General features: G+C 48.5%; 1 protein-coding gene and 1 long non-coding RNA gene across 2 annotated transcripts in view; one reads left to right on the forward strand and one right to left on the reverse strand.

Moving 5' to 3' along the window:
- Positions 1–669: 669 nt before the first annotated feature.
- Positions 670–18,245, reverse strand: LOC119565440. Its single transcript, XM_037891296.2, has 8 exons — positions 18,016–18,245; positions 16,094–16,201; positions 15,035–15,122; positions 10,343–10,353; positions 5,016–5,222; positions 3,094–3,201; positions 2,039–2,122; positions 670–996 (listed from the first exon to the last, which is right to left on the reverse strand). The coding sequence occupies exons 1-8, from the start codon at positions 18,193–18,195 to the stop codon at positions 883–885; spliced, it is 900 nt and encodes a 299-aa protein (XP_037747224.1). The 5' UTR covers positions 18,196–18,245; the 3' UTR covers positions 670–882.
- Positions 16,300–19,371, forward strand: part of LOC122464793 — a 62,253-nt gene continuing 59,181 nt past the window's right edge. The window contains exon 1 of the long non-coding RNA XR_006289177.1: positions 16,300–16,410. This is a non-coding gene — a long non-coding RNA (uncharacterized LOC122464793). The remainder of the gene's footprint in view (positions 16,411–19,371) is intronic.

Raw genomic sequence — 19,371 nt, forward strand, 5'->3', positions numbered from 1 at the left:
GATCAACACCACGCTGAAAGCTGTGCAAGGAGCCTGAACTCTACGGGTGTGCCTGGTTGGGAGAAACCTTGGGGCAGCCCCATCATGTTCTTTCGGGGAAAATTCACCCCTTGGCAGAAGGGCTGCAAAGGGACCTGAGCACCATCAACCCTTTAACACAGGACATTGTCAGGCCCTCCTTCCTGGAGTGTACTAAACCGTCAGGGAGTGATTTCTTTGGGTGTTATGGGCTACCTGTCTCATAGAACCAAGAGGGCAAAGGGCGTTACCCACTTTCTAGATGGAACCTGCAGTAAATCAGGGAGGCTAAAGCACTGCATGCCCTGAGTGCTAAATTTTCCAAAGTGACAATTGATTTTGGGTGTCTCAAAACTTAGAGAGACTTTCAAAGGGGCCACATTTTCGGAGGGCAGCTGCTCAGCACTTTCTTAAAACCAGGCCCCTTTGAGGACATCCCGTGTTGGGCACCCATAGTTGCTAGTCACTTTTAACAAGTTGGGCCTTAGTGTCTGGATCTCTGCTGCAATAGGGATAGGGGTTGGGTCTCTTTAATGAGGATGGTGTGTGACTCCTAGTTGGGGGTTTTCATTGGCCAGTAGCAAAATGAGGTGATTCACTCTGGTTCATGTCCCTAATCTCCTCCCACAATATGGAAGCAGAGGACAACAGTTTAGGTTTGCAGAATGGCAATTTATTACGCACAGGAGCCCTGGTGAGCAGCATTGCAACAGCTGCTAAGCGGCGGATAGAAGCAGACACTCGGAAGCTGTTGAGATTGTTATGAGCCTGGCTTCCGATGGTGCTTCCAGCAGAGGAGAAATGGAGCCACATCTGGGTCTGGCAGCATCGGCTCGCTTTCATCTCCTCTCTTTCTGGATCTTCTTAGCCAAGGGCGATACCTATACCGGCACGAATGATTTTCCCTTTATGTCGACGAAGAAACCTGCCAGCTCTTTTCCTGAATCTACTCCAGCGGCCCCGTGTGACGATATTAGGCTAGAGAGAAAAGAAGTCAGGGTTAGCATCTCCACGCAGACTGAAACTGGCTCCTGCAGCTCAGGGAATGTTACTTTGTTCTCTCTTGTGTTTCATTTGTTATTAGCAATGACTAGAGGCCCCAACTTTGAGGAGGGCTGCGGTAGTTGCTGTAACACACGCACAGTGGGCGACAGTCTCTGCCCCAAGGGGATTACAGCCGAGATAGACAGAGGGGTAAAGGGTGAGGGGTGAGAGCGTGACATGCCTGAGGTCACACAGCTGGTCAGTAGCAGAGCAGGAAGTAGAGCCCAGGTCTCCTGAGTCCCAGTCCAGTGCCCTCTCCCCTGAAGCACATGGCCTCTCCAGAACAACAGAGAGCATCCGGCCAGTGTCACTGTGGGCCTAGGTGGCTAGTGGGGGAGAGGAGTAGCCTTCAGGAGTGAGTGTTCCCGTTGGACTCTGGACAGGGGGTGACATCGCTCTGTGGCTCTGAGGGAGGGGCAGGAGCTTGCCTGCTGGGGGGACAGTGTGCTAGGGTGGTGCCATTGAAGGCACAGGATTATAGACTCAGCCCTTATCCCCTCGCCCTTTACTGTCTGTAACCCTTACGCCCACCTTGGGCAGGTCCCTGCTGTAGAGCAAGAAGAAAGGGCCATGCCTGGGGCCTTTTGTCTGCTGTGTGGGACTGGGGGCCATTCAGTGTCTGCATCATACAACGTATTTAAACGTCAATGCCAAACAAAGGCAGATGGTGAGGATCCTCCCCAGAGCCCCCTGCCCTTGCCCCGCTCCCAGGCACCGTCTGGAGCTTTAGGTTTCTTACGTATCCCAGGGAGATTAGAATTTGCTTCCCGCGGTTCTGCTGGCAGCTGCAGGGTTCCACCTTCTGGCTCATGGGGCAGGCGGCCTTTGCCAGCTCACTGCCAGCAGGTGGAGCTGGACACTTGTTCTGGGAACACTTGTGCAGTGTGAAATACCTGGCCAGGATCTCAGCGAGGGAAACCCTTAGCCCTGCCTCAGCCGAGCTGTGAGCAGAGAGGAGGCCGTCTCGGGCACTCACCTCCTCAGATGCCTCCTCGCATTTGATAATGACGGAAGCAGGGTCCTGTTCAGTGGAGAAGAATCCAGAGCAGTCTTTGACCAGCTGTAAAGGAGAGAAAAGAGACCTCAGCATCTTACTGTCAGGGAGCGCTAACGCTCAGCCCTCTTGCATGTGGAGACCTGCTTCCCAGGGTGGGTTGGTCACAAGTTAAAGAGGACGTTGGGAGACTCAGTCTTCGGCCTGATTTGGACATCACCCTGGATCAGGACCCCATTGCGAGAGGAACTGTACAAACACAGATCAGAAAGATGATCCCTGCCCTGAGGAGCTTTCAATCTAAGTAGCCTTTGCTCATGTTCAATAGTTCCTTACTTTGCGAGCAGTCACTTTGCGATTCCTTGTGTACTCCAGATGAGTGAGAGGGGCCCACAGAGAACAGCATATGGGTAAATGTAGATATAGACAAGGAGAGAATGAGCCAAAATCTGTACTCAGTTGAGCCAAGTGAAGCAGGATTTCTGTTAGGACAGAGCATACCTATAGAATTGGAAGCATGGACGTGCAGTTAAAGCACTGGGCTGCCATTCGGGAGACCTGGGTGGAATTCCCCACTCTGCCACTGTCCTGGTGTGTCACCTTGAGTGAGTCACATCACCCACCAGTGAGACGGGGATAAGAGCACTCCCTCTCGGCCAGCCTATCTCTGTCTGGTCTATTTAGATTGTGAACTCTTTGGGGCGAAGCAGGGACTGTCTGAGTTTATGCAACACTTGGCACCATGCAGCCCTGATCTCATTAGGAACGTCAGTGCACCATGAATAATATTTTACACGAGCTGCATCCCCGTCTCCTTTTGACTTCAGTGAGGGTTCCCCAGTAGAACGGTGCCCCAGCTGACAACAGCAAACTAGAGATTAAAAACCATCCAGTCCTATAATGTCCCACGGCCCCATTCTTTCCTTTATGTCTCTGCTGGAAACACACGTTTTCTGTGAGGCTTCGGGACCTGACAGATGCTATTGGTCAACTTAAAGTGCAGAGGGAGGTGTCTCCATGCAGCAAGTGATCCTTACCCCATCTTCTTTGAATTCACACTGGCTGATGTCGCGTTTCTCTTTTACCGGGCACACTGTCTCTTGAACAGTGAATGTCAGCGGCTGGATAGTTTTTGAAGACACGTCCTAAGAAGAAATTCAATGAAAGAACAAAATAAACATTCACTGTGAGCAACAAGGCACCAGGCTCCACTTTGGCCTTGTAATTATTTTCTATTCTATTACAGTATTGCCCAGAGGCCTAGACTGGCATCAGATCCGCATTGTGCTAGGAGCTGTTCAAACACATACGCAGATGAGGCCCTTATGCAAAAAGATTCCAGTCTAAGCAGAATGTAAGTATTGACTTTTTCTAGTCCAGTGGTTCTCAAACTTATTTGATCGCACCCCCCTTCTTCGTATCTATAGTCATTTATCTCTCCCCGCTCTCCCGCCACTCAAATACACAGACTGCTTCCCAGGGGGTCAGAGAGCAGCGGCTGCGGGGTGGGCGTCCAGCTCTGTAGGCAGCACCCCGCCAGCAGCAGCGCAGAATAAGGGTGGGGTGGCAATGTGAAATATCACTTTTCACAGCACACTTAGTGTCCCGTTGCCACTCTTACTTCTGCACTGCTGCTGTTACCCCGGGGCTGACAGCCAGGTCCCCACTGCCCAGTGCTGACAACCGGAGCCCTGCCATTGCCTCCAGGTGAGTGATTGCGGGACGGGGAAAAGAACCCAAGCCTGGGCTGTCTCCTGGTGAGGGACTGGGGGGATGGGAGGGAGAGCCTGGGTGGCAGGATTCTGGCAGTGACTGACTCGGGGCATCGGCATTCAGGCCGTGACTGTCCCAGGGAGGCGGGGCCTCTGGCTGTCAGCCCCAGAGTGGCAGGACTCCATCTCTTCCCTTTATCCCCTCCCACCACTGCCTGGATGTGCACGGCCATTCTGCATGACGCCAATCCGCCAGGGCTGACAGTATGTATTTGTACAGCACCTAGCACAATGGGGCCATGGTCTTGGCTGGAACCTGTAGATGCTGCTGGGATATAAATAATATATCAATTCGGTCCCTCCAGGAAGAATAGTGCCCAGCGCTTTGTTGCCACTTAATAAATAATGACAATAAGGGATTATCAAATGTCTTTATTTTAAATCTGTCTTCTACATACTACTAAATATGAATTCTCTTCGCAAGGAGACCCAGGGAGGCATTTAATTCAAATAATTTTTCCTCTTAACCCTTTTTAAACCTTCCAAACTCCATGCCTTTAATGACCAATAATCAGTATTTATTTGTAAAGTTTCAGAACCCAGACAAACAAAACAAAACAAGTGTATTACTTTAAGAACACTCAAGAATTGTGAGCCAATTGCATGATTTTTTCAGACTCATTCTCTTTGAACACTTATGCTGGCTACCGCCTTTGTGCCAGGCGCTGTACAAACACAGAGTAAGACGGTCCCTGCCCCGAGTTGCTCAGAGTATAATTCAAATGGAAAACATGCTCTGCCTGCTGAATCGGAATGAACTGCTGCTCTCAGGCCCTTCCTCTGCAGTGGCACCAGGAAGCTGCTGTGTGGTAATACAGGGAAATAGCTGTCTGGCTGCTACCCGTCCCTGCACATATTTCACTCCCTCTTTATAACCAATTTTGGCCATGCTGCTTTCAGTGACTCGAGTTGGCTGGTCTATAAATTCCCTGTCGTTCCCCTTCCCCTAACCACTGCCTACTTGGATTGTGAGCAGAAACTGTCTTTCATGAGTGCCTGGAGGGTACCTAGCCCATAGCCAGCACCACCAGAAATCAGCCCTGGCTAATAACAGCAAGGGTGCAAATACCAGACTGTAGGTACAGGAGTCTAGCATCAGAGGCCAGCGATTTCCCATTGACCTGCTCTATGAGCTCAAGCGGCATCGAATATACACAGGCCACAAAGCGATTCCCCAGGTCACTCACCCAGTCTGGCTGCGGCTCAGCTTCCAGGAGCCGATAGGCCAGTGTTATATCTGGATCTTGGTTGTAGATCTGAACTGCAGCTAAAACCGCATCCTCGTGGCTTGGCAGAGGGGATGATGATGGCGCAGGGGCTGCTGTGACCGCCCCGACAATCAGCAGGACTTTCAGGCAGGTCTCCATCCTGTGCCCTGTGGGATTCAGTGAGAGCTGGGTGGGCAGCCCAATCACCCCTGGGGGAAGCCCTTTTATACGCTGCCTCCTCTGTATGGGCTAGTGCCTCATTGGCTGCCTGCTTCCATCCCCCCTTAACAGGTGACTTTTCCCCATCCATCTGCAGGACGTTTCTATTGGCCACCCTGCTGGAGCAGGCACAGAGGGGAGGTCGGTAAGAGGAAAAGGAGGATTTTTTCAAATAAATTGCTGAAATGGTGTGCACCAATTGCAAAACAACCCATGGTAGTGGGTAGGGGGTGTCCAGGGCCCCCTGTATTGGGAAAGGCTGAGCTACGTGTCTTAATTCTGTTGGGCCAGATCCTCGTCTGGTATAGCTGCCATAGCTCCATTGGATTTCATGGATCTACGCTGATTTACATGAATAGAAGACCTGTCCCCTAAAGTCCAGACAACCAGAGCTTTACCCAACAGCTCTGTCCAGAAATCACACAACAATCATTCCCCTAGAGCCAGTCAGTAGGCCCAGGTCACTGGTTTTGATGGTGCCACCACTAAATCCAGGGGGACTGTACAGTGCATTAACAATGGATAACCACACATCGGACTGCTCCTGACAGGCCAACCTGCTCTTTTGTATCCCTAGCAATGGGGCTCCCTCGTATCCAATAGGAGGACCCTGTTACAAAGCCTGAGAGATTTTTCTACCATGAAAAGAAAAGGAGTACTTGTGGCACCTTAGAGACTAACCAATCAAATAAATTGGTTAGTCTCTAAGGTGCCACAAGTACTCCTTTTCTTTTTGCGAATACAGACTAGCACGGCTGCTACTCTGAAACCTTCTATTATCCTCCTGTGAGTCAGTCTAACCCGTCCCTTCTTAATGTTATCCCATTGCTCCTAGTCATACCCCTAGCCCCCTTTCCAAATGTATCCCCCTCTCACGGGGTTAAGTCCTTTGTAGGCTGCTATCCTTTTTTCATTCTCCTGTATTTACAGTTGGCCAATTTTCAGTGCACGTGGCTGTGTCCCTACCAAAGAAAAGTTGAATTAATTTTGAGAGTCTGATTTCATGAGAGACTGTCTCAAATGTGTTACTAAAAGCCAGTTATATCCTATCTGCCACTTCCTCTTCATCCACTGGTCCTGCAGTTCTGTCAAGCACCATCAAACTATCGGATCTCTTCTGTGTGATTCGAGCACGTTCTCTGTGTCCTCTGTGTGGTGCTCTCACAATAATTTCTCTCCTACATAAAATACAGTCAACAGTGTGGACGGTAATCCTGGCTGAGAAGTCCCCTTCATCAGGATTCTGCTGCGGGATAAGAACAGGAAGTCTCAGGATTCTTTCTTCAGCTCATTTCCTGCACATTCTGGCTGACCGTTTACTACGGTTTGGTAATCCAGGCAGGACAGTCGGGGTTTGTAACTGACAATTCCATCGCTCCCTGTGCGGTGTGTGAATTAAAGCTGGTGCTGCGTCATGTGGGGTTGGGTGGCAGTGCGCTCGTACCACTTACTTCTCTATCAGTCAGTTGCTAGAAGTTCTTGAAGTGTCTTATAACACTCCCCTATTAGCTCATCTGATCCTTGTGTTATGATAACATTTAATTTACTTATTATAATTATTGTAAAACCATAATCACAAAATCATATTTTGTCCACCTAAAATTTCCCTCTCAGCCTAGGCAGTGCCTCTTGCATGTGCCCCCCTGGGGTACAGCTTGATGCAGAGTTGTACTTGGTCACAGTTTGGATTCTGATGACTGAATTTGGCCATTATTTTGCAAACCCTGTCAACTCCATGTGTGACTTCCCAGCAAGCCACTTTATCTGTCTGAGGCTCAGTTCCCCATCTGTGAATAGCGATCCTTACTTTCTCCCACTCTTCGTCCGTGTGGCCTGTTTAGACTGAACACTCATAAAGGCAAGGACTCTCCTGTTATGTCTGCGTACAGCGCTTAGCATAATAGACCTTGGTTGGTGTGTGTAGGTGCTAGCGTCCTATGAATAAGAAGACTGAGGTGCATGGCGGTGAAGAATTCAGCTGCTAGTATTTATCTCCGGGCACTCCATTGAATAGTGGTTGCTCTGAGAGTCCCACTGCAGCTCTGTTGCTGCCCCAAGGTTTAGCACTGCTCAGCCAAGGGGCCTGCAAACATTTGCCGTCTCCTTCTTGAGGGTGCATCTGTAACAAGATGTTGCTTTTGTATCTGTCAGATGTCCCCCTGCTTTCTCCTTGCAGCTTTCCAGCACAAACCTGATCACTGAACCCTGCTTATCCCAACACTCCTGCTTAACTGAAATGTGCGGGGTTCTTCTTGGTTTGCCCTGTGTTACCAGCGTGTCTGCACTGCAGTGAAATCCTCCGAGCACGGAGCACAGGCTCTTCCGTCTGCAGCACAACCTGCCCTTGGGAAACTGACCAGCATTTATCCCTCCTAGCTGTCCAGGTCCCTCAAGCAGCTCTTTCTCCAGACCTCATTGGCATATCCTCCCTGTATGCCCAGTCCACCAGATCTGGAGGGAAGCTGCCTCCTTCATAGCCAGCCAGCACCTCACTCCTGTGTCCCCACTCCCCAGATCCTGGAATCCGGCCTCTCTCTCCAGGGCTAACCAGTATTGATTCCAACACAATCCTCACCTCTCATACGGTCCCGAAAACCATGCCATGCAGCAGGCTCCTCCAGAACTCCCCAGCTCACTTCTTTGGAAGAGCCAGGGAGCTGCCCCTGCAGGCCTTGAACTCTGTTGCCAGAGTTTGGAGGATCTGGAGCACACAGATAGAAGCCTCAGATTTCAGGAATCCCCACTTGTTTTCATAGAGCTTTGTGTGTCCTCCTGAAGCCTTCAGCTAATGAGAGACCCCTAGTTTGCATGAAGTGCTTTTAAGACAGGTTGGTTTAAAGGGGACCATGGGGCCATCCCAGTGCAGGCTGGCCTTAAAGACTGCCCTCATCATTGGTGGCTACCAGCCAAGTCCAGGCTTCATTCCTGGATACGGTGCTTGGCGCAATGGGACTCTGATACCGGCACTGAATGGGGGCTGCTGTGATGCAAATCACTGATAATAAGTAATTTTGCCATGAATTTTTCCCTAGAAACAGCTCTTTCGAGTTTTCAAATACCCTGTGTCCGTCACACACACAATACAGATATCTCAGAACACTACACACCTGTTGTGACTCACACATGTGTGTTGTGTCCTCTTGTGTTGGCCAGTCTGTGATTTACCTTTAGGAGAACTAAAGCGCCTTTCCTTTCTCGGGGTATACTTTCATTAGAGGAGACAAAGATAAATGGCATTTCTGTGCCTGGAACTCCCTGAAATGGAGATTATAATATTTCTCTAGACCTGGGTCTCTGAAGTGTTGGGAGGGTTTGTGATGGTGCCCCCCATAAGGCTTTACGGAAATATGCTTATGAATGTATAAATGACATAACTAGAATATGTTTCATGCTACGTGTGCCATGTAACATATCTCTGTAGAGGTTATGATCTACTGAATCTATTAATCCTATTTGTATGCATGTGTCATTTTTGTATTCGAAGTTCTGAATATTGGCTGCTTACTGGCTTGATTTTTAAGTAGCCTTTGTAAAGCATTTGGTCAGCTTCTTGAGAAAGGAATGTGCAAATTAAGTGCCCAATCAAGAAGCACTTAAGGGACAATGGATCTTGGAAGGCTCCAATCCACATAAGAAGTCTACATGAAGGCGTTCAAGGTAGCAGATAAGCAATGGCTTCTGCCTGTAAAAACGGAGTCATGCATGGATATGTGACTCCAAAATGAGTCATGCATGGATATGCGACTCCAAAACTCCATCTTGGAGCTGGACTTTGCACTTTGAGAGAGGAGGGGGTCTCCACCCACAAGAAAAAGTCTATTTAAAGCCGTGGGAGACCCCTCCATTTTGTCTTCAGCTTGCTCAAGAGACGGCCTCTCCACCCCCAAGGATTCCTGAAAGAAACTGGAACAAAGGACAGAAACTACAAGAGGTGTGAGTGATTGCTGGACCCCGACTAGAAGGAGACTAGTCTGTAAAAGGAAGCTCACTGGAATTCCTCTAAGGGTGAGGTTTTATCTGTATTCAGTTTTTTTACTGTATTAGACATAGACTTGCGTGTTTTGTTTTATTTTGCTTGGTAATTCACTTTGTTCTGTCTGTTAGTACTTGGAACCACTTAAATCCTACTTTCTGTATTTAATAAAATCACTTTTTACTTATTAAGTAACCCAGGGTATGTATTAATACCCGGGGCTGGGGGGGGGGGCGCAAACAGCTGTGCATATCTCTCTATCAGTGTTATAGACGGCAAACAATTTATGAGTTTATCCTGTATAAGCTTTATACAGGGTAAAAGAGATTTATTTGGGGTTTGGATCCCATTGGGAGTTGGGCAACTGAGTGTTAAAGACAGGAACACTTCTTAAGCTGCTTTCAGTTTAAGCCTGCAGCTTTGGGGCACGTGGTTCAGACCCTGGGTCTGTGCTGGAGCAGGCTGGCATGTCTGGCTCAACAAGACGGGGTGCTGGAGGCCCAGGCTGGCAGGGAAAGCAGGGGCAGAAGTAGTCTTGGCACTTCCCAAGTGGATTTCTGTGATCGAACCCATCACAGGGTTAATGAGACAATGTCTGAGTAAAATGTAATATACATTCTGCTATTAGAGCAAAGTACTTCGACCTGAAAGAGCTAAGGACAGAGGCTATTCAGAATGGGTCACCCGCTCCCAACGACACAGCACTGTAACGTTATGTCAGTTGCAGGTTTGCTTCCCAAATGCTATGGTATTTCTTTGTGAATGCAGGAAATAGAAGTTAGTTGGGTAACACCCCCAGCAGTTTGCACACTGGAATAAAGTTTCTAGTCCATTTCTTTGCTGGGCTAAGTAGAACCCCAATTCCCCAGTATTGTGCAGACAGACAGACACTGGCACCCGTGTGGCACCCCATTCTGTCTTCATTGGGGTGCATGTGGGCACAGGGTTCTGTCCTTTAGAATAACTGCAGATTTGGGGCTTAAAAGTTGGAGCGCTTGTACTGTTCAGAGTAGAAATATGGTGCATTTTTTAATAGTGACGGTAATTGACCACGGGAACAATTTACCTCGGGATGTTCTGGATTCTCCATCACTTGCAGGCTTTCAGTCAGGACTGGATCTCTTTCTAAAAGAGATGCTCTCACTCAAATGTAAGCTACAGGCTTGAGGCAGAAATGATTGGCTGAGGTTCTTTGGCCTGTCCTATTTTCTGCAGCAGGTCGGACTAGATGACCACAATTGTCCCTGGCAGCCTTAACAACTATGACTGTATGAAAACTATGAAGGTTGGCAGCAACGCTTCAGTTACATATTTAATGTGGTTCTGTCAAGGCTGATTCCCCACTCTGGCAGTTCGAGTGCAGAAGGTGGGGGCCCGCAAGGATTTTTAAAAATTAATACTTACCACTCCAGGCTTGTATTAAACTCCCAGGTAAAAGAGGAATCTCCTTCCTTTGAAGTTTTTAAGGTCAGGCTTGACAAAGCCCAGGTTGGAATGATTTAGTTGGGGATTGGTCCTGCTTTGAGCAGGGGGAGGGTCTAGATACCTCCTGAGGTCCCTTCCAGCCCTGTTAATCTATGATTGTATGATTCCCAAGGTTACAGCTTTTCTCTGACATTGGCTTGGGAAACACTGCCACCACCCAAATGGAAAACCCTTTTTTGAAACCCAGGAAGGTGCACTTGGGAATTCCTTCCTGTGGGGTACCCTGCAGCCCTTTCACACATACCCCTCCAGGGAAGAGCTGAGAAAGAAAACAAAGGAAATTAGCTGTTGCCACCAGCTAATTAAACAGCATATGCATAAACCTCTTGGGACACCAAAAATCCAATCCTGTTCTTTAAAAAGGTAAATTTTATTAAAAACAAAAAGAAAGACATACATCTGGAACTTAGGCTTTTGCTAGATTTTAAAAGAGCAATTCCAAAAATTAAGCACCCAAAATAACTTTCTTGGGGTTCAGCTTAAAGGTTACAAGCATACAAAAGCATCTGGGGTTAGCACAGAGGAGTCCACAAGCCAATAAGAAATAAAAGAAATAACCCTAATCGCGTTTTCCGCCCTTTCCTCATAGGTCAGGTTTTCTAAACCTTTTATCATTTTGGTTACTCTCTTCTGGTCTCTCTCCAATTTGTTATGTATTTTTTAAAGTGTGGCCCCCACAACTAGACACGGCACTCCAGCTGGGGTCTCACCCGTGCCCAGTAGAATGGAACAATGATCTCCTGGGTCTTACATATGACATATCTCTTAAGACACCCCAGAATGATGTTAAGCTTTTTCAAAATAGCATCCCGTCATTGGCTCATACTCAGTTTCTGATCTACCGTAGCCCTGAGATTCATTTCTGCAGTATTGCCACCTAGTCAGTCATTCCCCATTATGTATTTGTGCAGTTGATTTATTCTTCCTTGGTGTTGCACTTGGACTTGTCTTTATTGAGTATTATTTTGTTGATCTCAAAAAAGTTCTCCAATTGATCAAGGTGATTTTGAATTTTAATCCTGTCCTGCAAAATGCTCGTAACCCCGCTCAGCTTGATGGCCTCTGCAAATTTCATAAGCGTACTCTCCACTCAGTTATCCACCTCATTAATGAAAATATTGAATAGTAACGGCCGCAGGACAGACTACTGGAGACCCCATTAAATACACCCTCCCAGTTTGACAGTGAACATTCATAACTACTGTTTGAGAATGTTTTTTCAACCGTTGTAGAACCCACCTCTAAGTATTTCATCTTCACAACTTTTCTCTCAATTGCTTGTGTGGGACTGTGTCAAAAGCTTTACTAAAATCAAGAAATAGGACATCTATTGCTTCACCCTTCATCTACTACTCATCATTCTGTTCTATTCTAGGCTCTTACACATGGATTGTTTAATGGTCTCTTTGAGTAACTTTCCAGGTATCGAAGTTAGGCTGACTATCTGTAATTTCTTAGGTCCTCTTTCTTCCCTTTCTTAAAGAGAAAGTTTAATGTTAAAAGAGTTTAAGTTTAAAGAGAAATGTTTTCCCTTCTGGAGTCCTCTGGGACCACACCCATCCTCCATGAGTTCCAGAAGATAATCACTATGGGTTCAAAGATTGCTTCAGCTACTTCCTTAAGTATGCTAGGGTGAATGGCGTACAGCCTTGCCAACTTGAATACATCTAACTTATTTCAATATTTTATCTGTTTTTACCTATTCTGGCTTGTGTTCCTTCCCCCTTCTTGTGAAGCACCTGGTCACAATCAACTCTTTTAGTGAAGACTGAAGTAAAATAGGCATCAACCTCCTCAGCCTTCTTGATATCGTCTGTTATTAGCTCTCCTTCCCTCTTACGTAGCAGACCTACACTTTCCTTTGTCTTACCCTTGCTCCTAATGTATTTATAGAACCTCTTCTTATTGCCTGGTATGTCCCTTGCTAGGTGTAACTTATTTTATATCTTAGCATTCCTGGTTTTTTCCCTACATTCTTGGCTTGTTCTTTTCTACTCATCCGTAGCAATTTGTCCCTGTTTCCACTTGATAATGTTCAGGTCACTAAAGAGTGCCTGATGCAGCCGTATTGGCCTCTCAGGAGGCTTCATGTCATTCATGACTCCAAATTGATAGATTTTTAAGGCTGGAGCATAAGGGCAGCAGAATCAAGTTTGTTGTCAGGCCAAAGAGCTCGAGGGTTTTCAGTCTGATGGAATCTGTACCTTTAATGACCCGGCTTTGGGATTTTGTCCCTGTGGGTTTGTGCACAGGAAGGTGGGAAGGGAGCTGTGGGGTCCTCTTTCATGATCAACACCACGCTGAAAGCTGTGCAAGGAGCCTGAACTCTACGGGTGTGCCTGGTTGGGAGAAACCTTGGGGCAGCCCCATCATGTTCTTTCGGGGAAAATTCACCCCTTGGCAGAAGGGCTGCAAAGGGACCTGAGCACCATCAAGCCTTTAACACAGGACATTGTCAGGCCCTCCTTCCTGGAGTGTACTAAACCGTCAGGGAGTGATTTCTTTGGGTGTTATGGGCTACCTGTCTCATAGAACCAAGAGGGCAAAGGGCGTTACCCACTTTCTAGATGGAACCTGCAGTAAATCAGGGAGGCTAAAGCACTGCATGCCCTGAGTGCTAAATTTTCCAAAGTGACAATTGATTTTGGGTGTCTCAAAACTTAGAGAGACTTTCAAAGGGGCCACATTTTCGGAGGGCAGCTGCTCAGCACTTTCTTAAAACCAGGCCCCTTTGAGGACATCCCGTGTTGGGCACCCATAGTTGCTAGTCACTTTTAACAAGTTGGGCCTTAGTGTCTGGATCTCTGCTGCAATAGGGATAGGGGTTGGGTCTCTTTAATGAGGATGGTGTGTGACTCCTAGTTGGGGGTTTTCATTGGCCAGTAGCAAAATCAGGTGATTCACTCTGGTTCATGTCCCTAATCTCCTCCCACAATATGGAAGCAGAGGACAACAGTTTAGGTTTGCAGAATGGCAATTTATTACGCACAGGAGCCCTGGTGAGCAGCATTGCAACAGCTGCTAAGCGGCGGATAGAAGCAGACACTCGGAAGCTGTTGAGATTGTTATGAGCCTGGCTTCCGATGGTGCTTCCAGCAGAGGAGAAATGGAGCCACATCTGGGTCTGGCAGCATCGGCTCGCTTTCATCTCCTCTCTTTCTGGATCTTCTTAGCCAAGGGCGATACCTATACCGGCACGAATGATTTTCCCTTTATGTCGACGAAGAAACCTGCCAGCTCTTTTCCTGAATCTACTCCAGCGGCCCCGTGTGACGATATTAGGCTAGAGAGAAAAGAAGTCAGGGTTAGCATCTCCACGCAGACTGAAACTGGCTCCTGCAGCTCAGGGAATGTTACTTTGTTCTCTCTTGTGTTTCATTTGTTATTAGCAATAACTAGAGGCCCCAACTTTGAGGAGGGCTGCGGTAGTTGCTGTAACACACGCACAGTGGGCGACAGTCTCTGCCCCAAGGGGATTACAGCCGAGATAGACAGAGGGGTAAAGGGTGAGGGGTGAGAGCGTGACATGCCTGAGGTCACACAGCTAGTCAGTAGCAGAGCAGGAAGTAGAGCCCAGGTCTCCTGAGTCCCAGTCCAGTGCCCTCTCCCCTGAAGCACATGGCCTCTCCAGAACAACAGAGAGCATCCGGCCAGTGTCACTGTGGGCCTAGGTGGCTAGTGGGGGAGAGGAGTAGCCTTCAGGAGCGAGTGTTCCCGTTGGACTCTGGACAGGGGGTGACATCGCTCTGTGGCTCTGAGGGAGGGGCAGGAGCTTGCCTGCTGGGGGGACAGTGTGCTAGGGTGGTGCCATTGAAGGCACAGGATTATAGACTCAGCCCTTATCCCCTCGCCCTTTACTGTCTGTAACCCTTACTCCCACCTTGGGCAGGTCCCTGCTGTAGAGTAAGAAGGAAGGGCCATGCCTGGGGCCTTTTGTCTGCTGTGTGGGACCGGGGGCCATTCAGTGTCTGCATCATACAACGTATTTAAACGTCAATGCCAAACAAAGGCAGATGGTGAGGATCCTCCCCAGAGCCCCCTGCCCTTGCCCCGCTCCCAGGCACCGTCTGGAGCTTTAGGTTTCTTACGTATCCCAGGGAGATTAGAATTTGCTTCCCGCGGTTCTGCTGGCAGCTGCAGGGTTCCACCTCCAGGCTCATGGGGCAGGCGGCCTTTGCCAGCTCACTGCCAGCAGGTGGAGCTGGACACTTGTTCTGGGAACACTTGTGCAGTGTGAAATACCTGGCCAGGATCTCAGCGAGGGAAACCCTTAGCCCTGCCTCAGCCCAGCTGTGAGCAGAGAGGAGGCCGTCTCGGGCACTCACCTCCTCAGATGCCTCCTCGCATTTGATAATGACGGAAGCAGGGTCCTGTTCAGTGGAGAAGAATCCAGAGCAGTCTTTGACCAGCTGTAAAGGAGAGAAAAGAGACCTCAGCATCTTACTGTCAGGGAGCGCTAACGCTCAGGCCTCTTGCATGTGGAGACCTGCTTCCCAGGGTGGGTTGGTCACAAGTTAAGGAGGATGTTGGGAGGCTCAATCTTGGGCCTGGTTTGGACATCACCCTGGATCAGGACCCCGTTGTGAGAGGAACTGTACAAACACAGACCAGAAAGATGATCCCTGCCCTGAGGAGCTTTCAATCTAAGTAGCCTTTGCTCATGTTCAATAGTTCCTTACTTTGCGAGCAGTCACTTTGCGATTCCTTGTGTACTCCAGATGAGTGAGAGGGGCCCACAGAGAACAGCATATGGGTAAATGTAGATATAGACAAGGAGAGAATGAGCCAAAATCTGTACTCAGTTGAGCCAAGTGAAGCAGGATTTCTGTTAGGACAGAGCATACCTATAGAATTGGAAGCATGGACGTGCAGTTAAAGCACTGGGCTGCCATTCGGGAGACCTGGGTGGAATTCCCCACTCTGCCACTGTCCTGGTGTGTCACCTTGAGTGAGTCACATCACCCACCAGTGAGACGGGGATAAGAGCACTCCCTCTCGGCCAGCCTGTCTCTGTCTGGTCTATTTAGATTGTGAACTATTTGGGGCGAAGCAGGGACTGTCTGAGTTTATGCAACACTTGGCACCATGCGGCCCTGATCTCATTAGGAACGTCAGTGCACCATGAATAATATTTTACACGAGCTGCATCCCCGTCTCCTTTTGACTTCAGTGAGGGTTCCCCAGTAGAACGGTGCCCCAGCTGACAACAGCAAACTAGAGATTAAAAACCATCCAGTCCTATAATGTCCCATGGCCCCATTCTTTCCTTTATGTCTCTGCTGGAAACACACGTTTTCTGTGAGGCTTCGGGACCTGACAGATGCTATTGGTCAACTTAAAGTGCAGAGGGAGGTGTCTCCATGCAGCAAGTGATCCTTACCCCATCTTCTTTGAATTCACACTGGCTGATGTCACGTTTCTCTTTTACCGGGCACACTGTCTCTTGAACAGTGAATGTCAGCGGCTGGATAGTTTTTGAAGACACGTCCTAAGAAGAAATTCAATGAAAGAACAAAATAAACATTCACTGTGACCAACAAGGCACCAGGCTCCACTTTGGCCTTGTAATTATTTTCTATTCTATTACAGTATTGCCCAGAGGCCTAGACTGGCATCAGATCCGCATTGTGCTAGGAGCTGTTCAAACACATACGCAGATGAGGCCCTTATGCAAAAAGATTCCAGTCTAAGCAGAATGTAAGTATTGACTTTTTCTAGTCCAGTGGTTCTCAAACTTATTTGATTGCACCCCCCTTCTTCGTATCTATAGTCATTTATCTCTCCCCCCTCTCCCGCCACTCAAATACACAGACTGCTTCCCAGGGGGTCAGAGAGCAGCGGCTGCGGGGTGGGCGTCCAGCTCTGTAGGCAGCACCCCGCCAGCAGCAGCGCAGAATAAGGGTGGGGTGGCAATGCGAAATATCACTTTTCACAGCACACTTAGTGTCCCGTTGCCACTCTTACTTCTGCACTGCTGCTGTTACCCCGGGGCTGACAGCCAGGTCCCCACTGCCCAGTGCTGACAACCGGAGCCCTGCCATTGCCTCCAGGTGAGTGATTGCGGGACGGGGAAAAGAACCCAAGCCTGGGCTGTCTCCTGGTGAGGGACTGGGGGGATGGGAGGGAGAGCCTGGGTGGCAGGATTCTGGCAGTGACTGACTCGGGGCATCGGCATTCAGGCCGTGACTGTCCCAGGGAGGCGGGGCCTCTGGCTGTCAGCCCCAGAGTGGCAGGACTCCATCTCTTCCCTTTATCCCCTCCCACCACTGCCTGGATGTGCACGGCCATTCTGCATGACGCCAATCCGCCAGGGCTGACAGTATGTATTTGTACAGCACCTAGCACAATGGGGCCATGGTCTTGGCTGGAACCTGTAGATGCTGCTGGGATATAAATAATATATCAATTCGGTCCCTCCAGGAAGAATAGTGCCCAGCGCTTTGTTGCCACTTAATAAATAATGACAATAAGGGATTATCAAATGTCTTTATTTTAAATCTGTCTTCTACATACTACTAAATATGAATTCTCTTCGCAAGGAGACCCAGGGAGGCATTTAATTCAAATAATTTTTCCTCTTAACCCTTTTTAAACCTTCCAAACTCCATGCCTTTAATGACCAATAATCAGTATTTATTTGTAAAGTTTCAGAACCCAGACAAACAAAACAAAACAAGTGTATTACTTTAAGAACACTCAAGAATTGTGAGCCAATTGCATGATTTTTTCAGACTCATTCTCTTTGAACACTTATGCTGGCTACCGCCTTTGTGCCAGGCGCTGTACAAACACAGAGTAAGACGGTCCCTGCCCCGAGTTGCTCAGAGTATAATTCAAATGGAAAACATGCTCTGCCTGCTGAATCTGAATGAACTGCTGCTCTCAGGCCCTTCCTCTGCAGCGGCACCAGGAAGCTGCTGTGTGGTAATACAGGGAAATAGCTGTCTGGCTGCTACCCGTCCCTGCACATATTTCACTCCCTCTTTATAACCAATTTTGGCCATGCTGCTTTCAGTGACTCGAGTTGGCTGGTCTATAAATTCCCTGTCGTTCCCCTTCCCCTAACCACTGCCTACTTGGATTGTGAGCAGAAACTGTCTTTCATGAGTGCCTGGAGGGTACCTAGCCCATAGCCAGCACCACCAGAAATCAGCCCTGGCTAATAACAGCAAGGGTGCAAATACCAGACTGTAGGTACAGGAGTCTAGCATCAGAGGCCAGCGATTTCCCATTGACCTGCTCTATGAGCTCAAGCGGCATCGAATATACACAGGCCACAAAGCGATTCCCCAGGTCACTCACCCAGTCTGGCTGCGGCTCAGCTTCCAGGAGCCGATAGGCCAGTGTTATATCTGGATCTTGGTTGTAGATCTGAACTGCAGCTAAAACCGCATCCTCGTGGCTTGGCAGAGGGGATGATGATGGCGCAGGGGCTGCTGTGACCGCCCCGACAATCAGCAGGACTTTCAGGCAGGTCTCCATCCTGTGCCCTGTGGGATTCAGTGAGAGCTGGGTGGGCAGCCCTGTCCCTCCCGGGGAAAGCCCTTTTATACGCTGCCTCCTCTGTATGGGCTAGTGCCTCATTGGCTGCCTGCTTCCATCCCCCCTTAACAGGTGACTTTTCCCCATCCATCTGCAGGACGTTTCTATTGGCCACCCTGCTGGAGCAGGCACAGAGGGGAGGTCGGTAAGAGGAAAAGGAGGATTTTTTCAAATAAATTGCTGAAATGGTGTGCACCAATTGCAAAACAACCCATGGTAGTGGGTAGGGGGTGTCCAGGGCCCCCTGTATTGGGAAAGGCTGAGCTACGTGTCTTAATTCTGTTGGGCCAGATCCTCGTCTGGTATAGCTGCCATATCTCCATTGGATTTCATGGATCTACGCTGATTTATATGAATAGAAGACCTGTCCCCTAAAGTCCAGACAACCAGAGCTTTACCCAACAGCTCTGTCCAGAAATCACACAACAATCATTCCCCTAGAGCCAGTCAGTAGGCCCAGGTCACTGGTTTTGATGGTGCCACCACTAAATCCAGGGGGACTGTACAGTGCATTAACAATGGATAACCACACATCGGACTGCTCCTGACAGGCCAACCTGCTCTTTTGTATCCCTAGCAATGGGGCTCCCTCGTATCCAATAGGAGGACCCTGTTACAAAGCCTGAGAGATTTTTCTACCATGAAAAGAAAAGGAGTACTTGTGGCACCTTAGAGACTAACCAATCAAATAAATTGGTTAGTCTCTAAGGTGCCACAAGTACTCCTTTTCTTTTTGCGAATACAGACTAGCACGGCTGCTACTCTGAAACCTTCTATTATGTAGTCCTCCTGTGAGTCAGTCTAACCCGTCCCTTCTTAATGTTATCCCATTGCTCCTAGTCATACCCCTAGCCCCCTTTCCAAATGTATCCCCCTCTCACGGGGTTAAGTCCTTTGTAGGCTGCTATCCTTTTTTCATTCTCCTGTATTTACAGTTGGCCAATTTTCAGTGCACGTGGCTGTGTCCCTACCAAAGAAAAGTTGAATTAATTTTGAGAGTCTGATTTCATGAGAGACTGTCTCAAATGTGTTACTAAAAGCCAGTTATATCCTATCGGCCACTTCCTCTTCATCCACTGGTCCTGCAGTTCTGTCAAGCACCATCAAACTATCGGA

Source organism: Chelonia mydas, chromosome 2, assembly GCF_015237465.2.
Source record: "Chelonia mydas isolate rCheMyd1 chromosome 2, rCheMyd1.pri.v2, whole genome shotgun sequence".
NCBI classification, from domain to species: Eukaryota; Metazoa; Chordata; order Testudines; family Cheloniidae; genus Chelonia; species Chelonia mydas.

What these genes read in the sequence shown, in the direction of transcription:
- LOC119565440 (XM_037891296.2), bottom strand. Translation starts at nt 18,195, where the DNA reads ATGGAGACCTGCCTGAAAGTCCTGCTGATTGTCGGGGCGGTCACAGCA. An exon ending in CTGAGCCGCAGCCAGACTGG is followed by an intron (nt 3,202 to 5,015) that starts GTGAGTGACCTG and finishes ATTTCTTCTTAG; the next exon opens with GACGTGTCTTCAAAAACTAT. An exon ending in GCGAGGAGGCATCTGAGGAG is followed by an intron (nt 997 to 2,038) that starts GTGAGTGCCCGA and finishes TTTTCTCTCTAG; the next exon opens with CCTAATATCGTCACACGGGG.